This window comes from Ranitomeya variabilis, chromosome 3 (genome assembly GCF_051348905.1).
Source record: "Ranitomeya variabilis isolate aRanVar5 chromosome 3, aRanVar5.hap1, whole genome shotgun sequence".
NCBI lineage: Eukaryota > Metazoa > Chordata > Amphibia > Anura > Dendrobatidae > Ranitomeya > Ranitomeya variabilis.
Genome location: NC_135234.1, coordinates 37742749 through 37770491, shown reverse-complemented (window position 1 = coordinate 37770491; position 27743 = coordinate 37742749). Strand labels below are relative to the sequence as shown.

General features: G+C 46.4%; 1 protein-coding gene across 1 annotated transcript in view; it reads left to right on the top strand.

The window, feature by feature from the left end:
* URB1 (URB1 ribosome biogenesis factor) overlaps window positions 1-27743 on the top strand; it is an 83739-nt gene that overhangs the window by 32620 nt on the left and 23376 nt on the right. Inside the window, exons 17-26 of the mRNA XM_077293972.1 lie at window positions 4377-4515; window positions 6046-6216; window positions 6302-6504; window positions 8179-8397; window positions 10340-10504; window positions 11388-12222; window positions 16031-16232; window positions 25039-25225; window positions 25794-25852; window positions 26280-26473. Coding sequence (XP_077150087.1) covers window positions 4377-4515; window positions 6046-6216; window positions 6302-6504; window positions 8179-8397; window positions 10340-10504; window positions 11388-12222; window positions 16031-16232; window positions 25039-25225; window positions 25794-25852; window positions 26280-26473 — 2374 coding nt within the window. The remainder of the gene's footprint in view (window positions 1-4376; window positions 4516-6045; window positions 6217-6301; window positions 6505-8178; window positions 8398-10339; window positions 10505-11387; window positions 12223-16030; window positions 16233-25038; window positions 25226-25793; window positions 25853-26279; window positions 26474-27743) is intronic.

Genomic DNA, 27743 nt, shown 5'->3' with positions numbered 1-27743 from the left:
ACAAGAAGGATCTTGAGTCATGGTCGTGGCTTTTCAACAAGAAGCTCGTGCACTTAGTCTCTCATTCCCGCGGTTCATTCAACTCGCTAGGACGGTTCTGGGGAAAAAGACGACAATGGAAGCAGTTTCTTTCGCTCCGCTCGTTTTCAGTCAGTCAATCAGGCTTTCAAAGGGCAGTCTCTAGCTCCTTTCTTGGAGCCTTCTCCTGGTCCAATGATTATTAAGGAATACCAATGCCAGTCTTCTTCTCCCGATCATTGCACTGGGGATCCGAACGGTACAGCTAATCCTACAGCAGGTCTACTGCCTTCAAGCGGGTCAACTATCCGTCTTCAATTGGATAACGCCACGGCTGCGCCGTCCGTCAACCATCTAGCAGGTACCCACAGTCAAGCACCATGACCGAGGTGCCTCGCACTCTCTGATGGGCCGAGATCTATCACTCCGTGATCTCAGCAGTACATATCCCTGGAGTAGAACACTGGGCGGCAGACATATTCAGCCGTCAGGGTTTCTCCTCAAGTGAGTGGGAACTTCACTCGGAAGTCTTCCATCAGATCTGCCTTCACTGGAGATCTCCAGATGTAGGTCGGATGGCGTCCAAATTGATCACTAATGTACTCCAGTTCATGGTTTGACCTCGAAATCCATGACCATCGCAGTGCATGCTCGTGTTCTTCCATGGTTCCAATTTTCCATAACCCCTCTTCCACTACTTCTGAGATCTTTTTGGAAGCAGAAAGGGCCCCAGTGATCCCGGGAGACCACTGACAATGTCAGGTTCTCTCGCTTGCCGTACTAGTATTTTGTCCGGCTTATTGCGACAAAACTGCAAATATGGAATTTCTTGCAGAGAGTCTTCACCCGTAGCTTTTTCTCTACCGCGTACCGTTAGATCTGTGGGACCTTAATGGTCCTGGGGATCTTATAGTAGACTCCTTTTTTGACCCGGACAGATTTTACTATCAGGGATGGTCGCTCCCCTTATTTCTCTGCGTACCTGTCGTCCTGAGGAGTCTTCAGAGCTCGCCACTCTGTTCTTTCAGACTTTTTTCCTCATCACCATCAAGGCTAGGTTGCCCTCAGGCCGTCTCCTTTCCCTCGTTGCCAAGGTAGTATTGTATTCCCACTGTTGCAGGGGCATCGTCCTCTCATCTCTTTCGGCTCTAGTCCACAGAACGGAATGGTTTCTCCATGATCTGGAAGAAGTATATACTCTGAGTGGGTACGTATCGAGGACGGCGTCCTTCCGAAGGTTGGACACTTTACTTGGGCTTCTCGAGGGTAAGTAGGCTTCCTGACGGTCACAGAAAGGGTTTAGCCATTTCATCGGCCATGTTAGCCTGGTGGATTCTTTTCACCATCCAGGAGTCCTTCCGTGCTAGACGTCAGCCTATCTCCCTGTCTGAGGGCTCTAGGTACCAGACGTCGGCAAGCACGACCGCAAGCTTGCGAATTCCTCCATTCCGCATGCATTCTTGAAGCACTATAATTCACACACTTCCACAGATGTCAGTCTGGGCAGGCGGACTCTGCAGGCCGCGGTTACGCACTTGTAAGTACCGGTTACAACGGCCTGATCTGATGTTGTCCCCACCCAGGGACTGCTTTGGGATGTCCCATGGTCTGTGTCCCCCAATGAGGCGAAGGAGAAATAGGGATTTTTGTGTACTCACCGTAAAATTCTTTTTTCCGAGCCAATCATTGGGGACACAGCTCTCTCCCTATTATTAGTTTGTGCTTGTTTTTTATAATTTTACATGCTATTCTCTCATATGTAATGTTACATGCTATACGCTCATATGTTATTGATCTCCTACTGCTTTTGCACCGAACTGGTTAGCTGTGAACCAGCAGGAGGGTGTATACTGCAGGGGAGGAGCTAACTTTCTTTGTTTTCACTTAGTGTCAGCCTCTTAGTGGCAGCAGCATACACCCATGGTCTGTGTCCCCCAATGATTGGCTCGGAGAAAAGGATTTTACGGTGAGTACACAAAAATCCCTATTTTTTTTTTTTTACATTTACGATGGTAACCAGGGTAAACATCGTGTTATTAAGCGCAGCCCTGCGCTTAGTAACCCGATGTTTACCCTGGTTACAAGCGAACGCATTGCTGGATCGGTGTCACACACACCGATCCAGCGATGACAGCGGGAGATCCAGCGACGAAATAAAGTTTCAAACGATCTGCTACGACGTACGATTCTCAGCGGGGTTCCTGATCGCCGCTGCGTGTCAGACACAGCGATATCGTATGGATATCGCTGGAACGTCACGGATCATACCGTCGTAGCGATCAAAGTGCCAATGTGAGACGGTACCCTAACAGAAAGGAGGGAGAGAGCAGATCCTACCTCTACCTCTAAGGCTACTTTCACACTAGCGTCGTGCACTGCACGTCGCTATGCGTCGTTTTGGAGAAAAAAACGCATCCTGCAAAAGTGCTTGCAGGATGCGTTTTTTCTCCATAGACTTTTATTAACAATGCAGTGCGACGCATTACCACACGTCGCAACCATCGTGCGACTGTTGCGTCGGACCGTCGCCACCAAAAAACGTTGCTTGTAACGTTTTTTGGTGCGTCGTTCCCGTCTTTTCCGACCGCACATGCGCGGCCGGAACTCCACCCCCGCCTCAGTCCCCTCTATAAGTTGTAAAGCGCTGCGGAATATGTTGGCGCTATATAAATAAAATTATTATTATTAAAATAAAATTATTATTAAATGTAACAAAAATAGATGATTCTGAAGATAGCAGAAAGCAAGCAACATTTCAACCCAATCATGAGTCTTTTTCAAGCATTGCTATTGTGGTAGGCAACCAGGGATAAGTGCTGGGGAATTCTTTCAATGCTTTTGGATCGTGCGGCTCGTTGCCAGGGGGCTGGGAAGAGGCTCCCCTTAGTGTTAGAGGTAGCAGCATTGAGCTGGGAGAATGAATCTCAGAGGGAGCCGAGAAAACAAAATAGCGGAAAAAGTACAGGATATATAAGCTAACGAAGACTGTAGCACCCTGAATACACACAAACCTCACAGCCAGCCTGTATTACTGGGAGAGACACTCCCACAAAAAAAATCAGAAGCTTCAATCAGGCTGCTAACTGCACATCAGATGTCTGAAAATGAATGAAGGAATGAAAGCTGCAAGATGCTGTGGTAGCCATGCTGGTTCAGTATGCCTTCAATTTTGACTAAATCCCCAACAGTGTCACCAGCAAAGCACCCCCACACCATCGCACCTCCTCCTCCATGCTTCACGGTGGGAACCAGGCATGTAGAGTCCATCTGTTCACCTTTTCTGCGTCGCACAAAGACGCGGTGGTTGGAACCAAAGATCTCAGATTTGGACTCATCAGATCAAAGCACAGATTTCCATTGGTCTAATGTCCATTCCTTGTGTTCTTCAGCCCAAACAAGTCTCTTCTGCTTGTTGACAGTCATTAGCAGTGGTTTCCTAGCAGCTATTTTACCATGAAGACCTGCTGCACAAAGTCTCCTCTTAACAGTTGTTCTAGAGATGTGTCTACTGCTAGAACTCTGTGTGGCATTGACCTGCTCTCTAATCTGAGCTGCTGTTGACCGTTTCTGAGGCTGGTGACTCGGATAAACGTATCCTCAGAAGCAGAGGTGACTCTTGGTCTTCCTTTCCTGGGGCGGTCCTCATGTGATCCAGTTTCTTTGTACCGCTTGATGGCTTTTGCAACTGCACTTGGGGACACTTTCAAAGTTTTCCCAATTTTTCTGACTGACCGACCTTCATTTCTTAAAGTAATGATGGCCACTCATTTTTCTTTACTTAGCTGCTTTTTTCTTGCCATAATACAAATTCTAACAGTCTATTCAGTAGGACTATCAACTGTGTATCCACCAGACTTCTGCACAACACAACTGATGGTCCCAACCCCATTTATAAGGCAAGAAATCCCACTTATTAAACCTGACAGGGCACACCTGTGAAGTGAAAACCATTCCCGGTGACTACCACTTGAAGCTCATCAAGAGAATGCCAAGAGTGTGCAAAGCAGTCATCAAAGCAATAGGTGGCTACTTTGAAGAACCTATAATATATGACATAATTTCAGTTTTTTCACACTTTTTTGTTAAGTATATAATTTCACATGTTATTTCATAGTTTTGATGCCTTCAGTGTGAATGTACAATTTTCATAGTCATGAAAATACAGAAAAATCTTTAAATGAGAAGGTGTCCAAACTTTTGGTCTGTACTGTATATGTTGACTGTTTTCAAAGGCCAGTAGAATTGCGATTTCATCTCTGAAGTATAAAACTTAACACAGTTTTTTCCACTCTTTTAATTGTAATATTGTGTCATCTGCTCCTCCAGTTATGTCCTCTGTCGTCTCTCCCTGTGCACAGGCGTTGGTTAAGGTGATCTCTAACCCGTATTCGTTCACTGATAAAGTTTCTGATTATGTACAAGAAGCCAGCATGCTGCAGATGAACATGGGGACGCAGGAGTCAGACAGCGTCAGCATTCCTATATCTCACATTGATGGTTTGTATTTCACTATTCTTATGTCGGGGTAGATAGATTGTAGTCTAATGATAAGATGGCATCGAAAAATAAGGGCATCACCTGCGGCAAACAGATCCGCATAACAGAACAACCCCGTACATATGGTAGATGTACATAAACCTAATCAACATCAAGGCAGCTTTGTCCTCTTCTAGTGGGAGATATTATGTGACCGCTGCAGCCAGTTAGCGGCCAGTGATATGCTGCATATCTGTCGGATCTGGATGAAAAAGCTGGGAAACTGTTCTGTCAAGGCTGCAGCTAATCAGTGGGCGCTGATTGGCTGCAGTCATCAATTGACGTCGCTCCTGCCGCAGGATGAACTGATGTGACTGGCAGAGACATGGTGGGGTTCAGTAGATGGGTATCGGTTCTCTTTGTATTAATGCTTGTTTGGACCTATTTTTAATATTCTATTGTTTAGTGACACTCCTTTAAAAAAAAAATAAAAAATGACATATTGTGTTTACATTTTTCTTTTTTTTTTTTTTTTTGTAAAATATGTATTTTTAAAGTTATGCTATTTTCAAACTGATCACTAAGCCTTAAACAAGACTCACGCTTCCTGTTCTATTCGGCAGTCTCATTTAGCATCATGGACAGTATTACAATGACTGATAACAGCTCTATATACAGTAGATGGCACGGGATCCACCATTCACAATAGGTGATGTCACAGCTCACCTCCTCCTCCTGTACAATGACTGATAACACCTTTATATACAGTAGATGGCACGGGATCCACCATTCACAATAGGTGATGTCACAGCTCACCTCCTCCTCCTGTACAATGACTGATAACACCTCTATATACAGTAGATAACACAGGATCCACCATTCACAATAGGTGATATCACAGCTCACCTCCTCCTCCTGTACAATGACTGATAACACCTTTATATACAGTAGATAACACAGGATCCACCATTCACAATAGGTGATATCACAGCTCACCTCCTCCTCCTGTACAATGACTGATAACACCTTTATATACAGTAGATGGCACGGGATCCACCATTCACAATAGGTGATGTCACAGCTCACCTCCTCCTCCTGTACAATGACTAATAACACCTCTATATACAGTAGATAACACAGGATCCAACATTCACAATAGGTGATATCACAGCTCACCTCCTCCTGTACAATGACTGATAACCTCTATATACCGTAGATAACACAGGATCCACCATTCACAATAGGTGATGTCACAGCTCACCTCCTCCTCCTGTACAATGACTGATAACACCTCTATATACAGTAGATAACACAGGATCCACCATTCACAATAGGTGATGTCACAGATCACCTCCTCCTCCTGTACAATGACTGATAACCTCTATATACAGTAGATAACACAGGATCCACCATTCACAATAGGTGATGTTACAGCTCACCTCCTCCTCCTCCTGTACAATGACATTTGTCCAGAGCAGAGCATGCTCATATTATGCTTTCATACAACAAATGTGTTCAGAAGTGTTAATAAAATGCCTTTGTTTCCCCCAGATGTTATGGATATGGTGGACGTCATTGTGGAGGGCAGTGAGGGTCTGGATGAAGAGGTTGGCTTTGCCCTGGATGAGGAGGCGATCCTCCAGACTTTTCCTTTTAGTGCTCTGGTCACTGTGGCTCTTGAAGCCAGAAATAAGCTGCTATTGTCTGTAGGATCTGGAGATGGTGAGTATTAAGGCTTCACTTGCTGCTCATTTATACGGCTCATTCTTTTTTTTTTTTTTTTACTAATCTCTCTTTTGTTATTTAGCGGGCCCAGTGGTACAGTACCTGTCCGCCATAATGACGGATGTCCTACATGCGCAGCGCGATGCTCTTGCTCTCTGCCTGGTTCTCCAGTCCTATGATGAAGCGCTGCAGTCCTTGGATACAAGCTCCTCGGTTTACAGTAGTCTTCAGAACTTTCATCACTATTACAGCTTGTGGCTTCCTCCGTCCGCTAGAAAACCTCTAGTAAGTGACTAGTAGATCCATGTAAGTGTCCTTGGGTGCGTCACTACGTGGACCTGTGTGCGCCAGTGTATTTATCATTTCACCTTCTCCCCAAACTGCTTAATTATTGCTGCTACATCTTACATTACGGCTGCCGTAAAATCATCCACTGACTAAATGGAGATTGTACAGTCTGTCCTGTGCCCTCCACTCCCAGAATATTATTGTGCTTTTCAAAATATAATCCATCCACAGGCTATGGGATGACTTACTGACTAGTGGGGTCCCCATGGATTCTGAGAATGGCGCTCTGAAGAGTTCTGTCTACATATTGTAGAGGTGGCGCGTGCACAACACCGCCCAGCTTACTGTCTGGGGTTCTGCCGGAGTGCAATATTCACAAGGCCCTGCTCTCTGGATTGGTGGTAGCCTCATTGGTCCCTACCAATAACCTCTTACAGGGGTTACTGAGCCTTGGGGTCCAGGTCTGCATTCACCCTATGTGACTGCAGACTTGTGAATTCTCACAGCGCGCAGTATGCACACTGTAAGGATTTTCTGCAAGATTCTGATTTGCATGTATGAGGTCACATGCTGACTAGATGTGCACGGCCTCGCTCAATGCAAGTGAATTAAGCAAGGCCGGACACGTCTAGTTGGAATGTGGCAGGAATTATGCAGATAGCCTTTTCCCGACATCTGCACTGGAGATCTTTTGACCATGTGCACTGTGCACACTGTGACGATTCACACGTCTGCTGTCATATAGAGTGACTGCAGCGTTGTGTCCCAAGCCTGGACCACCCCTTTAATGGATGCTGTGCCCTTGCAATAATATCTACTGGCAAAGGGTATGTTCTTAAGCAGCATTTTGGTATTTTTTTCTGTTTTTTTTTTAAGGCGGTTCCCTTACCCCACAGGAAAAGTGAGGTGGTAATTCCACATTAAAGTGTGCATTTTTATTTTTGCTTCTCAGCTTATTGATTGTAATAGAGAGAAAAAACCTAAACGGGCCTCAGTCATCATGTTATGTGACCTCCACTCTTAAAGGGGTTTTCCGCCTTAGAATATTGATGGCCTTTCCTCACGTGCGAGAGCTGCAGCCACTTCAAGCTGGATGTTGTGGCCTCTATCAGAGGTGCAGAGCAGTGCTGTTTTCTTCCATTAATGTGACTGGGACATTGCTGCAATACCCCGCACTGTCCGTAATTATAGATGAGGCTGCGGCGCTCCACAAGCACAGCTGTCTGTTTGCCACCACTGATCTCATACGGCTTGCCTATTTTCAGTATAGGCCATCGATAATTTAAACAAGGCTCTTTTAAGAGGGAGGTTTGGGTACCTACGGCCACAGTCCGACTAGACGTGTCTGGCCTCGCTCTATTCCCTTTTATTAAGCGAGGTCACACACGTCTAGTCGGGATGTGACTGCACGTATGCAAATCACATACTTGCAGTCACTCGCCCGCCGGCAACGGAGAATCCACACAGCATGCACATTTTGCGCTGTTAGACTTCACAAGTCTGCAGTCATACAGAATGACTGCAGACTTGGGCCCCAAGCCTGGATGGACAACCCCTATAATGATAAAGGGTCCTACTGAGTAACAAAAAACAGGGTTCTTAGAAATTGAAGCAGAAATAATTTTCTTCCAACAAGACCTCAAGATCAGTGACTGTGGCTCGTTTCTCTAGTTCACAGAGCGGAGTAGCGACAAAATGGAAGCCTCGGAGCAGGAGGGGGACTCCTCGTATGATCTTCTGTTGAAGAAGGTGTTTGTGAGCGGTGGTGCAGGAGAAGACTCCCAGGAGAGCCTGAAGGACTCCATGTCACAGATCCCACAAGATGAGTTTCCACTAGCGGTAAAACACACTCTGCTGTGTCTGAAGACAACTGTGGACAACTTCAGCAAGGTGCGACATTACTACCTGCTGCGTCGCTATTTGTACGTAATTAAGGTAAAGGACACTGGTGAATTGTGCCTGTCATCTGGAAGCATCCCATACTACAGATCACCAGTTTCTTCCCCTGCGGGCTCTATCTCTCATTTTCAGTCATCTCACATCTAGTGGCAGAGATGAGCAGCTATGAAACACACAGCCGTGAGGGATTCCTGCTCTCTTTGTAGCACACAATGGGCAGTGTAGCTGTGAATTCAGCTCTGAGAGGAGATAAAACCGGAAAAAGAAACAGGAGCTTCACTGTGTGTCTTTCTGTTTCTCTTTGCAGCTGCTTCCTTGTCCTCATCCTTCCCTTTGCCATAGACTTCAATAGGCAGCTTTAGTTTGATTTCTTAGCGATCAAGATTTTAAGAATGAGAAGAAGAATTCTCATACATGGAGAGAGAAGCGTTTTACTCTGATAAACTGTATTACAAAGTTTCTTATATTCACACTTACTAATGATTTGCAGTGGAGGAGGTGAGCTGTGACATTACCTATTGTGAATGGTGGATCCTGTGTTATCTGCTGTATATAGAGGTGTTATCAGTCATTGTACAGGAGGAGGAGGTGAGCTGTGACATCACCTATTGTGAATGGTGGATCCTGTGTTATCTACTGTATATAGAGGTGTTATCAGTCATTGTACAGGAGGAGGAGGTGAGCGGTGACATCACCTATTGTGAATGGTGGATCCTGTGTTATCTACTGTATATAGAGTTGTTATCAGTCATTGTACAGGAGGGGGAGGTGAGCTGTGACATCACCTATTGTGAATGGTGGATCCTGTGTTATCTACTGTATATAGAGGTGTCATCAGTCATTGTACAGGAGGAGGAGGTGAGCTGTGACATCACCTTTTGTGAATGGTGGATCCTGTGTTATCTACTGTATATAGAGGTGTTATCAGTCATTGTACAGGAGGAGGAGGTGAGCTGTGACATCACCTATTGTGAATGGTGGATCCTGTGTTATCTACTGTATATAGAGTTGTTATCAGTCATTGTACAGGAGGGGGAGGTGAGCTGTGACATCACCTATTGTGAATGGTGGATCCTGTGTTATCTACTGTATATAGAGGTGTCATCAGTCATTGTACAGGAGGAGGAGGTGAGCTGTGACATCACCTTTTGTGAATGGTAAAAGCCTGTGGTATCTACTGTATATAGAGGTGTTATCAGTCATTGTACAGGAGGAGGAGGTGAGCTGTGACATCACCTATTGTGAATGGTGGATCCTGTGTTATCTACTGTATATAGAGGTGTTATCAGTCATTGTACAGGAGGGGGAGGTGAGCTGTGACATCACCTATTGTGAATGGTGGATCCTGTGTTATCTACTGTATATAGAGGTGTCATCAGTCATTGTACAGGAGGAGGAGGTGAGCTGTGACATCACCTTTTGTGAATGGTAAAAGCCTGTGGTATCTACTGTATATAGAGGTGTTAGCAGTCATTGTGCAGGAGGAGGTGAGCTGTGATATCACCTATTGTAATGGTGAAACCTGTGGTATCTACTGTAGTATACTAGTGATACCTTTCCTAGGTCTAGTTTTAGGCCTAGTCATCAGTGTGACAATTGCTCGCTTTCTGATTTTTTTATTTATTTTTTTTTATATAACAAGTTGATTCACACCACCATTTTGAAACTTGGATTCTTGAATTTTTCATGCTGGGTGCTGCATGTTACATGTGAGTAACGGTAAAGTGCTTGGGATCCAGAAGACACTTATACACGGGAAGCTTTATGGTACAGTACCGGTGTCTCTAACCCAATAGCAGCCATTACTGAGCTTTCCCTGAGTGTCCGATGCCTCACTATGACTACAGTGCCCAGTAGATTTGCCTTCCATTTATTTTTTTGTGTTTGCATTTTGTATTAAGCTCCATGTATCTTGTCATATCCCCTTCCCCAGCACAAAAAAGCTACTGCCGCTCGTCTGGTCAGCTTTTTCCTGGATCTCCTGAGCGACCTCCTGTGCAAGTACCAGAGAGAATATCAAAGTCGAGAAGAACAGAAGACAGAATCTGATCTATTTATTGAAAGTGACTCGGGGATTCTGGAAACTCGGGGAAATACGGTAATGATTAGTGTTGGTAGTTCTTGGTGACATGGCGGTAGCACTTAATTATCTCTATCCGTCAAATAGAAGTGATTGCAGTGGTGGTTGATCATGCTCTGACACCCAGGCGGGCCGACCAGCGATTTACATACATTTCCACCAGCTTCAAGACAAGAAATTCATTTTGTTTGAAAAAACACTTTAATTGCACAATATGAATCATAAACATGGCGGTCTCTAAAGGGTTATTCTCCCATCTTGATGGATACTTTCTGTACTTTTGGATAGTGCTTGGAAAAACAAGCACTTTTGCACTTTACTGCTTATCAAAATTTGCAATTGGTCTTGAGATATTAACAGTTTTCTTTACAGCTTGTTGCCTAGGTGACTGACCACCTCTGCAAGGTACTTTTTAAGCGCTGCACTAAAGCTGTCTGGGGTTAGGAGGAGGCAACCTCGTGCTCCAGCAATCCTGGTCCGCTTTAAAACAGTGCTTACAAGCTCAACAGAAAAGAGCTTTTAAGCACTTATCATGATCTGATGTCCAGCAGAGGTGGTCGGTCTCCAAGGCAATGAGCTGTAAACAAAAGAAAAGTGTTGCCATATCATGTATGGCTGAAGATTTTAACAAGCAGTAAATTGCTAAACTGCTTCTATTAACAAGCACTTTTCAGCAATATTCATCTCTGAGCATGGGAATAATCCTATAAAACATGAGGGGGTAATTAATCAAGACCGGTGCATTTTTTTTGGGGGGGGGGTTAGATGACCCCTTTAAACATTACTTGTATAAGACCAGAACATTTAAATTCTAGTTTTTATTTTTCTTTAATCATCATCTGTTATTGTAATTGTTTTAAAGCTGTTCTTGTGTATGTTTTTATTTATTATTTTTTTTCAGGTCTTGGACGCCATGCTTTCTGTAATTTTCAAACATCCTGTCTTGGAAAGTTGGTTCTTGGCCTCGGACCACCAGTCTGCACCGATGCACAACCTGAACCCCGTCTCTGCTAAGCTGCTATCCTCTCACCTTAACCAGGGTTTAATCCACTTACTGAAATCCAGCGCCCCTCTGCTACAGCAGACCAACAATCTGCATCTGGTAGCAAAATATTTTTATGACATCTCTGTTAGTGTCCTTAAAGTACTCGAAAGCCCCCAAAAGTCTCCATCTAAGATGCCTCCTGCCCTGGCAGCTTTGCAGGATTTGCATCCTTACATGGACACTCTTCAGGTGAATGAAATGACTCTGGTCCTCTTGAAACTTCCTGAAGAATTTCTTCTTGGGTTCGATGATGACTCCTCCGATCAGACATTGACCATCTATGGCACAATTCTGGTACAACTTCTCAATGATAGCCACCGAAGGAAACAATGTCAGGAGGATCTGACGTTCTTGGTGGAGCATACAAGAGGAGTCAGCCATTTGTTGTCAACGTCGGCTGGGTCTGACCTAGAGATGGTCCTCAGTGATGTTCTGCAGAGAGAACCCGCCTTGTCACACGTGGTCGAGGTTGGCACGCTTACGCACTGTCTTAGTAAGATGAACACATCTTCTCTGGCCATTGCTGGTCTCTTGGTGGAGCACAACAAAACACACAGGCTGCAGTTTGAGCTCTGGTGTCTCCATCCTGGAAGAGAGAAGGTTTTGAGAAAGAAGATGGCGACTTGTTTGACATTCATCAATGTCTACTTGAAGACCATGGGTCGTTTCCAGTTTACAAAGCTCACTAAAGGTAAATCTTAAGGCAAGGACTTTTGCCAGTTCAAGGAAGCCATATTTTTTGTGCTGCTTTCCATTTATGGTTATCCCGCTAGAGATGGGTGAACCCGAACAATTAACTGATGTGACGCAGACACCGAACATGGACTTCACCAGGAATCCGTGTTACTGTTCGGTTTCGGCTGCCCGAACACCGGGTGTTTGTCGTGCTGTCATGTGCATGACGGCACGGCAAACACCACTTCTGATCGGCGGTGAAATCCTCACTGCCGGTCAGAGAGCTGCGGTTCCCATGCTGTCAGAAGACAGCGTAAGCGCACTGCTGTGATCGGAGGTATAATGTTCACCTCCGGTCAATGATCTCAGCTGATGGGACTACCGCTCCCATCAGCTGTCACCTGCTGCCACTAATAATAGTGAGTGCAGGAGCTTTTGATTGGAGTATTCATTAGCAGCTCCTGCACTGTAAATAATAATAAAAAATTAAAAAAAAACGGCTTGGGTTCCCCTTATTTTTGATAACTATACAGGCAAAACTCACAGCTGGGGGTGCAACCCTCGGCTGTCAGCTTCTGCAAGGCTGGTTATCAAGAATAGAGGGGTCCGCACAATGTATTTTTTAACAACCAGTCTTGCTAAACCAGACAGCTGGGGGCTGGTATTCTCAGCCTGGTAAGGGGCCATGGATATTGCTGGGAGTGGGGGGTAATATCTATGGAGGTAAACTTTATACCTCCGATCACAGCTGTGCCCGGCTGTCTGACCGGCAAAATGAAAATACCAATTATCGAGTCTTTGTACTGCTTCTGGTCGTCATGTGACCACTGCAGTAAAATGGTGACCATTGATTGACTGCAACGGTCATGTTCAATCCAAGATCTCGTTTACACCGTGGACAAACCAGACCACTGCAGCCAATCAATGGCTGCTCATTGGATTCAGTGGTTAACTGCTCTTCCACCATTGAAAGAGGAAGCCAGTAGACCGATGGGTGACACTGACAGCTGTATTGAACAGCGGCGGAGGTCCGGTAGGTGCATATGCCTTTTTCTTTTCTTTGAGGAACACCGTTGGCTAATTTTTTAAAGTAATAAAATTGACAAACCTAAAAAAAAATATTGTAAAAAGAAAAAAAATATATATCCCTAGTTATAAGGACTATATACTTCATAGAGGCTAGCCCAAACTGAACTGTGTGCTCTCTGATATGTGAAGTAGAGGCAGCGTTGCCACTGCTGCATCGGAGGAGCGCAGTGACTCTGAATCCGACCAGATCCAGCCGACTTGAGAGCAGCGATTGCAAGCTGCATAGCACAGAACGTCCAAAGACTATGCTCCTTGCCTAGGATACCAGCCACCTCTGATAGACTGCAGGGGTGGCTGGTAACCTAGGCAATGCACAGTAGAATTCAAAATCCCTCAGTTCTTGAGATGCACTTTGCTCTTTTTACAAGCAGTCGCCTTAAAGGGCTTGTCCAGGACTTGGGTATTGATGGCCTAGCCATGTTAATGTCCTGTAGGTATTGTTGAAACCAGAAGTTTACATCTACTATATAATAAGACACATATACATGTTTTTCTCATTATCTGACATGAAATCGGAATAAACCTTTCCCGTTTTAGGTCAATTAGGATTACCTTAATAAATATATATATATATATATATATATATATATATATATATATATATCTATCTCATCGTGATTACTCTCTAATCCCGCCCCCCTGCACAGTAGCCCCGCCCCCACACATCACCACACATAATCCCGCCCCCACCCCATTATTACACACAATCCCGCCCTCCCACATTACCACACACAATCCCGCCCCCACCACATTACCACACATTATCCCGCCCCCCCACCACATTACCACACATTATCCCGCCCCCCCACCACATTACCACACATAATCCCGCCCCCCACCACATTACCACACACAATCCCGCCCCCCACCACATTACCACACACAATCCCGCCCCCCACCACATTACCACACATAATCTATCCACCTTCCCTACAGCTCCCACCCAACATCCCCACATTCCCTATCCCTATTGCCTTTATACACTTTGCTTTTGCTTTGGCAAAACTGATCTGTATTTGGTCCTGTCAATAAAGCTTCTTTGAATCTTGAATCTTGAATCAAATCCCGCCCCCCACCCCATCACCACACACAATCCCGCCCCCCACCCCATCACCACACACAATCGTGCCCCCCACCCCATCACCACACACAATCGTGCCCCCCACCCCATCACCACACACAATCACGCCCCCCCACCCCATCACCACACACAATCCCGCCCTCCACCCCATCACCACACACAATCGTGCCCCCCACCCCATCACCACACACAATCGTGCCCCCCACCCCATCACCACACACAATCACGCCCCCCCACCCCATCACCACACACAATCACGCCCCCCCACCCCATCACCACACACAATCACGCCCCATCACCACACACAATCACGCCCCCCCACCCCATCACCACACACAATCACGCCCCCCACCCCATCACCACACACAATCACGCCCCATCACCACACACAATCCCGCCCCCCCACCCCATCACCACACACAAACCCGCCCCCCCACCCCATTACCACACACAAACCCGCCCCCCCACCCCATTACCACACACAATCCCGCCCCCCCACCCCATCACCACACACAAACCCGCCCCCCCACCCCATCACCACACACAAACCCGCCCCCCCACCCCATCACCACACACAATCCCGCCCCCCCACCCCATCACCACACACAATCCCGCCCCCCCACCCCATCACCACACACAATCCCGCCCCCCCACCCCATCACCACACACAATTCCCGCCCCCCCACCCCATCACCACACACAATCCCGCCCCCCCACCCCATCACCACACACAATCCCGCCCCATCACCACACACAATCCCGCCCCCCCACCCCATCACCACACACAATCCCGCCCCCCCACCCCATCACCACACACAAACCCGCCCCCCCACCCCATCACCACACACAAACCCGCCCCCCCACCCCATCACCACACACAAACCCGCCCCCCCACCCCATCACCACACACAATCCCGCCCCCCCACCCCATCACCACACACAATCCCGCCCCCCCACCCCATCACCACACACAATCCCGCCCCCCCCACCCCATCACCACACACAATCCCGCCCCCCCACCCCATCACCACACACAATCCCGCCCCCCCCACCCCATCACCACACACAATCCCGCCCCCCCACCCCATCACCACACACAATCCCGCCCCCCCACCCCATCACCACACACAATCCCGCCCCCCCACCCCATCACCACACACAATCCCGCCCCCCCACCCCATCACCACACACAATCCCGCCCCCCCCACCCCATCACCACACACTCTTCCTGATATCTTGGCTGATTTCTTGAGACTTTCCCATGATGCTGCAGAAAGAAGCAGTGTGTTTCAGGTGTGCATTAAAATACATCCACATCCATAATTCATCATATGGGCAGTCCAGAATTGTTTCAAGGCGTAGTAATCTTAGTGTATATAAACTTTTGACTTTTGGAGTAAGTAATAAAAATGCCTTAAACATTCTCTCACACTCTCTCATTATTCTGGCATTTGGCAAATATTAATAATTATGGTTATTCTAATTGACCTAAAACGGGAAAGGTTTATCCTGATTTCATGTCAGATATTGAGAAAAACCTGCAGATGTGTTCTTTTATGTAGTGGATGGAAACTTCTGGTTTCAACTGTACTTGGTTTAGGCTTTTGCCTTTAAATGAAATATAGATGTTAAATATTTTGCCTTTCATTTTCAGTGTCGTCCGCTGTCCTCCTGGTGCTGAAGAAAGCTTTCTGGGACAGGCTGGTGCAGGAGGCGCTAATGACCGAAACCTCTGAGCGGACGGCAGAACACATGGCTGTGCTCTCAAAATTGGTCACCGTGGCTGAAAAGAATGAGCTGGAGAAACTGATTGACGAGCTTCCCGGGGTCTTGGCTCAGCCTTCTTCTTATGAGAAGTAAGTGTCTGGTGTGACGGACGTAAATGTTCATTCTCTTCATTAAAAGTCATCTCTTCTCGAACGTTTAGGTGACCACCCATCCTGAAAGCAGTGGTGGCTGGACATTCTATGAGGGGCTCCCGGAAGTAGCGGGGTAGTGTGCGGCTTTTTCTAACCGTCCTAAATTCCCAGTACTAAATCTGCACTGCGGCCCCTTCGTTCTCCGGTTCGGTGGTGGTCACAGAGGTCAGAAAGTGACTACATATGATGGCTACATGTTACGGATCCATACAGTGAATTCATGTCTCTGCTGCCTCCTGCCCCTCTTAACTCCAACTTGAATGTTGTGGGTCTGAGCACCCTAAGGCTACGTTCACATTTGCGGCCAGCGCCGCAGCGTCGGCCGCCGCAGCGGCGCCGCATGCGTCATGCGCCCCTATATTTAACATGGGGGCGCATGGACATGCGGCGCACTTGCGTTTTGCGCCGCATGCGTCGCTGCGGCGCCCGCGTCGGGGCGCAGAGGACGCAGCAAGTTGCATTTTTGCTGCGTCCAAATTCAATGAAAAAAACGACGCATGCGGCGCAAAACGCAGCGTTGTGCATGCGTTTTGCTGCGTTTTTGTTTGCGTTGTGCGCTGCGGCGCCGACGCTGCGGCGCACAACGCAAATGTGAACGTAGCCTTAGAAAGCTGGAAAACCCAAAAAGCTGACAAAAGCAAGCAGCCATACTGTTTTTTTCTGCTTTGTGCAAATGGGTTAAATGTACTTGTAAATGTTCATTAGGTGTCGAGCTGCTCAATGTATCAGGTCCACAATGCCCATACACCATGTCCTGTAACAAGTCTCACAGATTCGGAGAAACGCTCCAGTTTCCACTTATTAGTCAGCCTGTTGCCAGTACAGTGCTAAGGTGGCAGCTGTGGGCGCCGTCTGTTCTTACCCTGCTGGCAGCCCTGTTGGCTGCTGATTGTTGCACTTCAGTACATGAGTTTTCATGCAAATAAATGTTATTTGTGTTAAATAATCTTTAATGAGAGAGCGAGACATGGAGATTGACCCAGTGTGAGCTAGAGAGGGCTGGAGATTAGGAAATGTGCTCTATGTGGAGAAAAATATCGGACACTCTTCTTAATCATCAATTCAGGTTTGTCCTTCAGTCCCGCTGCCCCCCGGTGTATAACCGCTGGCCCCCAGTCTGTAATATCCAACCCAACTGCCCTGGTGTATAAGCTCCTGCCCCCAGTCTGTAATATCCAACCCAACTGCCCCGGTGTATAAGCTCCTGCCCCCAGTCTGCAATATCCAACCCAACTGCCCTGGTGTATAACCGCCGGCCCCCAGTCTATAATATCCGACCCAACTGCCCTGGTGTATAACCGCCGGCCCCCAGTCTGTAATATCTAACCCAACTGCCCTGGTGTATAACCTCTGGCCCCCAGTCTATAATATCCAACCCAACTGCCCTGGTGTATAACCTCCGGCCCCCAGTCTGTAATATCCAACCCAACTGCCCTGGTGTATAATCTCCGGCCCCCAGTCTATAATATCCAACCCAACTGCCCTGGTGTATAAGCTCCGGCCCCCAGTCTATAATATCCAACCCAACTGCCCTGATGTATAACCTCCGGCCCTCAGTCTATAATATCCAATCCAACTGCCCTGGTGTATAACCTCCGGCCCCCAGTCTATAATATCCTACCCGACCTCCCTGGTGTATAACCGCCAGCCCCCAGTCTATAATATCCAACCCAACTGCCCTGGTGTGTAACCACCGGCCCCCAGTCTATAATATCCAACCCAACTGCCCTGGTGTATAACCGCTGGCCCCCAGTCTATAATATCCAACCCAGCTGCCCTGGTGTATAACCGCCGGCCCCCAGTCTATAATATCTAACCCAACTGCCCTGGTGTATAACCGCTGGCCCCCAGTCTATAATATCCAACCCAACTGCCCTGGTGTATAACCTCCGGCCCCCAGTCTATAATATCCAACCCAACTGCCCTGGTGTATAACCACCGGCCCCTGTTGTATCACCTCTGACCCCCACCATGCCGTCTGCCATTACTACCATGTGACAGACCGGCTGGTGGTGCAGAGCTCACTGATGCCATCGGGGTCTTGTAATAAGAGCCACTGGGGTAACAAGTCCGTGCATGACATTGTTTCTCTCCTGAATCTTCCCCATCACCTGTAAGTGACATTATTGAATGATGGAAGGAACCGCAGCAGCTCAGCCACGCAGCGGAGACGTCTGCTGACTCCATAGTTGCAGAATCCAGACCTCCTCTGGTATTAACATCAGTACAAACACTGCCCCCCCTGCCGGGAGCTTCTGCAGCCTTACATCACTAAGCACAATGCTGATCGTCGGATAGAGTGGTGTATAGCCACCACCAGTGGACTCTGGAGGAGACGTGTTTGGTGCAGTAGCTAACCACACTTCTCTATCTGGTGTCTGAGGCACCAGTCTGGGTTTGGTGAAGGAGAATGTTTCTCGCCTGACTGCATAGTGTCTGCTGTACAGTTTGGTGGAGGAGGAGAATGCTATGGGTTTGTTATCAGGGTCGGCCTTTTAGTTCCAGTGAAGGGAAACACAAGACATTGTTGACAATTGTTCCAGCTGTTTGGGAGCAGTTTCGGGAAGGCCCTCTTCTGTTCCCCATGACTGTGACTCGTGCACAAGCTCCATACAGATATGGTTGGAGGAGTTTGGTGGGAAGAACATGACCGGTGGCCGCACAGAGCCCGGACCTCAGCCCCATACACAACGCCTTATGTTGTGAATTCTGCTTTTGGGCTCCCTCCGGTGGTTGTAGGTGGTAATGCAGTTGCCCCTGAGTTGCAGTCCTGGTCAGGTGTATCTGCTGATTGCAGTTCTGACTGGTGTATTTAGGTGTGCAGGATTCATTAGTCCTTGCCAGTTGTCAATTGTTGTTGGGAGGTTTGGACCTCTGCCTGGTTCCTCCTGCCTTTCTGCCAAATCAGCAAAGATAAGTGTCTGGTTTTTTTTTTTCCTGTGGCACACATGCTGTGTGCTTCACAATTCAGTGCTATTCTTTGTGTTTTCTTGTCCAGCTTAGATTGTGTCAGTATTTTCTCAGTCTTGTTGGATTCTCTGGAGTGGCAGATATACATTCCATGTCTTTAGTTAGATTGTGGAACTTTTTGTATTATCTGCTGTGGATATTTTTGGAAGGGTTTTAATACTGACCGCCTAGTAATCTGTCCTATCCTTTCCTATTTAGCTAGAGTGGCCTCTTTTGCTAAATCCTGTTTTCTACCTGCGTGTGTCTATTCTTCTCCTACTCACAGTCATTATTCGTGGGGGGCTGCCTATCCTTTGGGGGTCTGCTCTGAGGCAAGGTAGCATTCCTATTTCCATCTATAAGGGTATTTAGTCCTCCGGCTGTGTCGAGGTGTCTAGGGAGTGTTAGGCACACCCCACGGCTACTTCTAGTTGCGGTGTTAGTTCAGGATTTGCGGTCAGTACAGGTTCCACCGACTCCAGAGAAAGTTTCATGCGGCTCCAAGGTCACCAGATCATAACAGTACAACTGGCCCATAATGAGTTAAATGCATCTCAGAAGAAGGGAAGAAAGGTGTTGAGCCATTTTTTTTTCTGCAGTCTGTTTTGTCTTTTTTTCCCTCTTTATCTATGGGTGGCTGAGGAGTCTTGAGCCAGCATGGATGTTCAGGAATTAGCTTCTCGTGTAGACCAGCTTGCTGCTAGGGTACAGAGTATTTCTGATTATATTGTTCAGACTCCTGCTTTGGAGCTGAAGATTCCTACTCCTGATTTGTTTTCTGGTGATAGGTCCAAATTTTGGGGTTTTAAAAATAATTGTAAACTGTTTTTTGCTCTGAGACCACGATCCTCCGGTGATTCCATTCAGCAGGTTAAAATTGTAATCTCCCTTCTGCGTGGTGATCCACAGGATTGGGCATTTTCCCTGGAATCTGGGAATCCTGCTTTGCTTAATGTAGATTCCTTTTTTCAGGCTTTAGGATTATTATATGATGAACCGAATTCTGTGGATCAAGCGGAGAAAACCTTGTTGGTCCTGTCTCAGGGTCAAGAGGCAGCAGAATTGTTTTGTCAGAAATTTAAAAAATGGTCTGTGTTGACTAAATGGAATGATGATGCTTTGGCGGCAATTTTCAGAAAGGGTCTTTCTGAATCCGTTAAAGATGTTATGGTGGGGTTTCCCACGCCTTCCGATCTGAGTGATTCTATGTCTCTGGCCATTCAGATTGATCGGCACTTGCGGGAGCGTCAAACTGTGCGCGCTGTGGCGTCGTCCTTAGAGCAAAGTCATTGTGGCGACGCTTCTCATGTCATTTCAGTCTGCCCTAAGCGGACAAAAAGGATCGCTAGTTCATTTACTATCAGTACTGTACAACCTAAATTTCTGTTATCGGTGTCCTTGATCTGCTCATTGTCATCATTGTCTGTCATGGCGTTTGTGGATTCAGGCGCCGCCGTGAACTTAATGGATTTTGAGTTTGCCAGGCGCTGTGGTTTTCCCTTGCAGCCTTTGCAGAACCCTATTCCTTTAAGGGGCATTGATGCTACACCTTTGGCTAAAAATAAGCCCCAGTTTTGGACACAGGTGACCATGCACATGGCGCCAGCCCATCAGGAAGATTGTCGATTTCTGGTGTTGCATAATTTGCATGATGTTATCGTGCTGGGTTTCCAGTGGTTGCAGGTACACAATCCTGTATTGGATTGGAAATCTATGTCTGTGACTAGTTGGGGTTGTCAGGGGGTTCATAATGATGTTTCTTTGATGTCAATCTCCTCTTCTTCCTCTTCTGAAATTCCAGAGTTTTTGTCTGATTTTCGGGATGTATTTGATGAGCACAATTCCAGTTCCCTTCCACCGCATAGGGACTGTGATTGTGCGATTCACTTGATTCCAGGCTGTAAGTTTCCTAAGGGCCGACTTTTCAACCTGTCTGTGCCTGAACATACCGCCATGCGGAGTTAAGTTAAGGAGTCTTTGGAGAAAGGACATATTCGGCCATCTTCTTCACCGTTGGGAGCAGGTTTTTTTTTTGTTGCTAAGAAGGATGGCTCCTTGAGACCTTGTATTGATTATCGCCTCTTGAATAAGATCACGGTCAAGTTTCAATACCCTTTACCTTTGCTTTCCGATTTGTTTGCTAGGATTAAGGGGGCTCGTTGGTTTACGAAGATTGACCTTCGGGGGGCATATAATCTTGTTCGTATTAAACAGGGTGATGAATGGAAAACTGCGTTTAATACGCCCGAAGGCCATTTTGAATACCTTGTGATGCCATTCGGGCTCACTAACGCTCCATCTGTTTTTCAATCCTTCATGCATGATATCTTCCGGACTTATATTGATAAATTTTTGATTGTATATTTGGACGATATTTTGATTTTTTCCGATGATTGGAAGTCTCATGTGGAACAGGTCAGGATGGTATTTCAGATCCTTCGTGACAATGCTTTGTTTGTGAAGGGGTCTAAGTGTCTCTTTGGGGTGCAGAAGGTTTCTTTTTTGGGCTTTATTTTTTCTCCCTCATCTATGGAGATGGATCCGGTTAAGGTTCAGGCCATTCATGATTGGATTCAACCCACATCCGTGAAGAGCCTTCAGAAATTTTTGGGTTTTGCAAATTTTTATCGCCGTTTCATTGCTAACTTTTCCAGCGTGGTTAAACCCTTGACTGATTTGACGAAAAAAGGCGCTGATGTGGCGAATTGGTCCTCTGCGGCTGTCTCTGCCTTTCAGGAGCTTAAACGCCGATTTACTTCTGCTCCGTTGTTGCGCCAACCAGATGTTTCTCTTCCGTTTCAGGTTGAGATTGATGCTTCTGAGATTGGGGCAGGGGCCTTTTTGTCTCAGAGGGATTCTGTTGGTTCTTTGATGAAACCGTGTGCCTTCTTCTCCCGCAAGTTTTTGCCTGCTGAACGCAATTATGATGTCGGCAATCGGGAGTTGTTGGCTATGAAGTGGGCGTTTGAGGAGTGGCGACATTGGCTTGAGGGAGCTAAGCACCATATTGTGGTCCTGACCGATCATAAGAATTTGATTTACCTCGAGTCTGCCAAACGGCTGAGTCCTAGACAGGCTCGATGGTCCTTGTTTTTTTCCCGTTTTGATTTTGTGGTTTCGTATCTTCCGGGTTCTAAGAATATTAAGGCTGATGCCCTTTCTAGGAGTTTTTTGCCTGATTCTCGTGAGGTCCTTGAACCGGTCGGCATTCTGAAAGAAGGGGTGGTCCTTTCTGCCATTTCCCCTGATTTACGGCGGGTTCTTCAGGAATTTCAGGCTGATAGACCTGACCACTGTCCTGTGGGGAAATTGTTTGTTCCTGACAGATGGACTAGTAGAGTGATTTCTGAGGTTCACTGTTCTGTGTTGGCTGGTCATCCTGGTATTTTTGGTACCAGAGATTTGGTTGGTAGGTCCTTTTGGTGGCCTTCGTTGTCACGTGATGTGCGTTCTTTTGTGCAGTCCTGTGGGACTTGTGCGCGGGCCAAGCCTTGTTGTTCCCGTGCTAGTGGGTTGCTTTTGCCTTTGCCGGTCCCTGAGAGGCCCTGGACGCATATTTCTATGGATTTTATTTCGGATCTTCCGGTTTCCCAGAGGATGTCGGTTATCTGGGTTGTTTGTGACCGGTTTTCTAAGATTGTTCATTTGGTGCCTTTGCCTAAATTGCCTTCCTCTTCAGAGTTGGTTCCGTTGTTTTTTCAGCATGTGGTTCGTTTGCATGGTATTCCGGAGAATATTGTGTCTGACAGAGGTTCCCAGTTTGTTTCTAGGTTTTGGCGGGCCTTTTGTGCTAGGCTGGGCATTGATTTGTCTTTTTCTTCTGCATTTCATCCTCAGACAAATGGCCAGACCGAGCGAACTAATCAGACTTTGGAGACTTATTTGAGATGCTTTGTGTCTGCCGATCAGGATGATTGGGTGGCCTTTTTGCCATTGGCCGTGTTTGCCCTTAATAATCGGGCTAGTTCGGCTACTTTGGTTTCGCCTTTTTTTTGTAATTTTGATTTTCATCCTCGTTTTTCTTCTGGGCAGGTTGAGCCTTCTGACTGTCCTGGTGTGGATTCTGTGGTTGACAGGTTGCAGCAGATTTGGGCTCATGTGGTGGACAATTTGGTGTTGTCTCAGGAGGAGGCTCAACGTTTTGCTAACCGTCGTCGGTGTGTTGGTTCCCGGCTTCGGGTTGGGGATCTGGTTTGGTTGTCTTCCCGTCATGTTCCTATGAAGGTTTCTTCCCCTAAGTTTCAGCCTCGGTTTATTGGTCTTTATAGGATTTCTGAGATTATTAATCCGGTGTCTTTTCGATTGGCGCTTCCGGTCTCTTTTGCTATCCATAATGTCTTCCATAGATCTTTATTGCGGAAATATGTGGTGCCCGTTGTTCCCTCTGTTGATCCTCCGGCCCCTGTTTTGGTTGATGGGGAGTTGGAGTATGTGGTTGAGAAGATTTTGGATTCTCGTTTTTCGAGGCGGAGGCTTCAGTACCTTGTCAAATGGAAGGGTTATGGCCAGGAGGATAATTCTTGGGTTTTTGCTTCTGATGTCCATGCTGCTGATTTGGTTCATGCTTTTCATCTGGCTCGTCCTGATCGGCCTGGGGGCTCTGGTGAGGGTTCGGTGACCCCTCCTCAAGGGGGGGGTACTGTTGTGAATTCTGCTTTTGGGCTCCCTCCGGTGGTTGTAGGTGGTAATGCAGTTGCCCCTGAGTTGCAGTCCTGGTCAGGTGTATCTGCTGATTGCAGTTCTGACTGGTGTATTTAGGCGTTCAGGATTCATTAGTCCTTGCCAGTTGTCAATTGTTGGGAGGTGTAGGACCTCTGCCTGGTTCCTCCTGCCTTTCTGCCAAATCAGCAAAGATAAGTGTCTGGTTTTTTTTTCCCTGTGGCACACATGTCGTGTGCTTCACAATTTAGTGCTGTTCTTTGTGTTTTCTTGTCCAGCTTAGATTGTCAGTATTTTCTCAGTCTTGTTGGATTCTCTGGAGTGGCAGATATACATTCCATGTCTTTAGTTAGATTGTGGAACTTTTTGTATTATCTGCTGTGGATATTTTTGGAAGGGTTTTAATACTGACCGCCTAGTAATCTGTCCTATCCTTTCCTATTTAGCTAGAGTGGCCTCTTTTGCTAAATCCTGTTTTCTATCTGCGTGTGTCTATTCTTCTCATACTCACAGTCATTATTTGTGGGGGCTACCTATCCTTTGGGGGTCTGCTCTGAGGCAAGGTAGCATTCCTATTTCCATCTATAGGGGTATTTAGTCCTCCGGCTGTGTCGAGGTGTCTAGGGTTTGTTAGGCACACCCCATGGCTACTTCTAGTTGCGGTGTTAGTTCAGGATTTGCGGTCAGTACAGGTTCCACCGACTCCAGAGAAAGTTTCATGTGGCTCCAAGGTCACCAGATCATAACAGCCTTAGAGATGAACTGGATGGGACATTATGAGCCCGGACCCTCCCCAACATCAGACTCTGACCTCACAAATGCTCTTCTGGCTGACGGGGCAAAAATCCCCACGGACTCCTCTAACATCTGTAGGAACCCTTCCCAGAAGAGCAGAAGCTGTTATATCTGCAGAGGGCGACTCCATACTGCTGACTACAGATGTGGGATGGAGGTGATCAGGGCTACTGTAGGTGGGATGTGAGGGGTGGGGGGCACATAGTTTTGTGCATATATTTTCTAAACCAGACTACCCCTTTAAGGATGATGCATTTTAGATTAGCGTGCCTTTGTGTTCATCGTCGTTCTTGGATCTTCTCCGCCATCCTAATTCTTTGAATTAATTATCGTCTTACAGATGGGCTCTAGCTGACTGTGTACCGCAGGCTGCAGACTGTGCCGGGGTGAAGGGTTGTTCTTGGCACAGGTCTCTCCTGGCAGCCTGTATGAAGTGTCTGACTGCCACATATGGCGCCAATAAAGCACCGGAGGAAGCGGCGCCGGAACAGGAGATGGCTCTGCTCTCTCGTCTCAAGGATCTCATGGTAGGACGATGCCGGGAAGAACCACGGTGCCAATTTTTTATTTTTCTGTATTTATTTTTTATCATCATTATCAATTAGGATAGATTATATGTGACTGTTTGTTTTTTTGGATGTTTTATTGGTGGAATTGATGTATTGCTATTTAGAAGGTCAATGGATGACCTTCTAGGGTGTATTTACACTTCCTTTTATTACAGAGATTTGTTGTGTTTTTTTTTGTTGTTGTTTGTTTGTTTTGCAACAATTTCTCAAAAATCATTGCAAAACATCCCAGACATGGTTATTAGTGGTGAGCGGTCGTGCTGGGAAAAGGTGTTATCTCAGCATGCTCGGTTGCTGACCGAGTGGCTTCGGCAGGCTAAAAAATGTTTGGGTCCCCGCCACTGCATGTGTTGCAGCTAACAGCCGCAGGGACTCGAATATATTTTTCAAGCATGCCAAAGACACTCGGTCAGCACCTGAGCATGCTGAGATAACACCTTATCCCAGCACGTTTGCTCATCAATAATGGTTCACAAAATTGACTCTCTAATTTTTATTTATATATGACTTGTATCACTTCTCGCAGCCTCTAGTCAATGATGACGTCCCGACTGAATGGAACAGCCTAGTGAAGAGCGGACTGAAGTAAGGCCCATTTTATTACGTCCACATAGGACATATTGGAAATGTTTAATCCTGTTACTACCGCCAAAATACAAAAAATAAAAAGTACATTGTGAGTGCCGTAATGGGAAAAAAAATCAAAAATGCCAAAATTGTTGATTTTTTTTTTTTTTTTTTGTTTGCTGCACCTTCCATCTAAAATGCAGGAATAAGCGATCAAAACAAGTCTATAAATTGTACTATTAAATACTACAGCTTGTCATGCTTAAAAAATAAAATAAAAAAAATAACAAAAAAACGTCACTCTGCTCCATCGATGGAAAAATAATAATAAAAAAAAAAAATGTGCGGAGTTCTACCGTCTGTGTTATATTAGCTTTACAGGACTAGTTTGGGGTCCACTTTTCTAAAAGTTGTAAATTTCCTTTAATTTCCTCCTTTCTATTAGGTTTCGCTATCAGGACTGTGCTTTCCTGGAAGCTCTATGTGCTGGGGTGGAGCAGTGGTACGGCCCCGGCGGCCCCTGCACCGAGGCCTTGGTGCCGTTAATGGTCGTCCACATGATGGTGACACAACATTCCCTGTTTCTGCCAACTTTCCTCCGCTCCAGAGACGAGGAGAGCGGCTGCAGCGCCATGCGAGGTTCAGACTTTTACTATCTGCGTTACATTATAAGCGGTATAATGGATGGATTACTACTCTCATCCTCCATCCCGAGCGGAGGGCTTCTCCAAATTTAGGAACTTGGATACATATATTTTTGGGGCTTAAGAAAATATTATATACAAACTGCTGGAATGAGTCTCCCGAGCAGAGCTGTATGCAGGGAAAACAAAAATAATGTATGCATTGTTATACCATAGCATAACCTGCGGGGGCACCAAAGAGCAAATTCTTATGCCGCGCACAACCCCTACAGGCCCGATATCATCGCAGCTCTCTCTTAAAGGGGCTTTTCCCAGGATGATCCTTTTTTTTTTCATGCTGGCCTATGGGAGCAAATGAAATGCTGCAAAGTTTTTAATGAAACCCAATTGCAACAAATATTTTTACCACAAAAACAAATGCAAGAAAAATATTTAAAAAATTACCTATTGTGAATCGAGGATCCTGTGTTATCTACTGTATATAGAGGTGGTATCAGTCATTGTACAGGAGGAGGAGGTAAGCTGTGACATCACCTACTGTAAATGGTGGATCCTGTGTTATCTACTGTATATAGAGGTGTTATCAGTCATTGTACAGGAGGAGGTGAGCTGTGACATCACCTATTGTGAATGGTGGATCCTGTGTTATCTACTGTATATAGAGGTGTTATCAGTCATTGTACAGGAGGAGGAGGTAAGCTGTGACATCACCTATTGTGAATGGTGGATCCTGTGTTATCTACTGTATATAGAGATGTTATCAGTCATTATACAGGAGGAGGAGGAGGAGGTGAGTTGTGACATCACCTATTGTGGATGGTGGATCCTGTGTTATCTACTGTATATAGAGGTGTTATCAGTCATTGTACAGGAGGAGAAGGAGGTGAGTTGTGACATCACCTATTGTGGATGGTGGATCCTGTGTTATCTACTGTATATAGAGGTGTTGTCAGTCATTGTACAGGAGGAGGAGGTGAGCTGTGACATCACCTATTGTGAATGGTGGATCCTGTATTATCTACTGTATCATAGAGGTGTTGTCAGTCATTGTACAGGAGGAGGAGGTGAGCTGTGATATCACCTATTGTGAATGGCGGATCCTGTGTTATCTACTGTATGTAGAGGTGTTGTCAGTCATTGTACAGGAGGAGGAGGTGAGCTGTGACATCACCTATTGTGAATGGTGGATCCTGTATTATCTACTGTATATAGAGGTGTTATCAGTCATTGTACAGGAGGAGGAGGTGAGCTGTGACATCACCTAT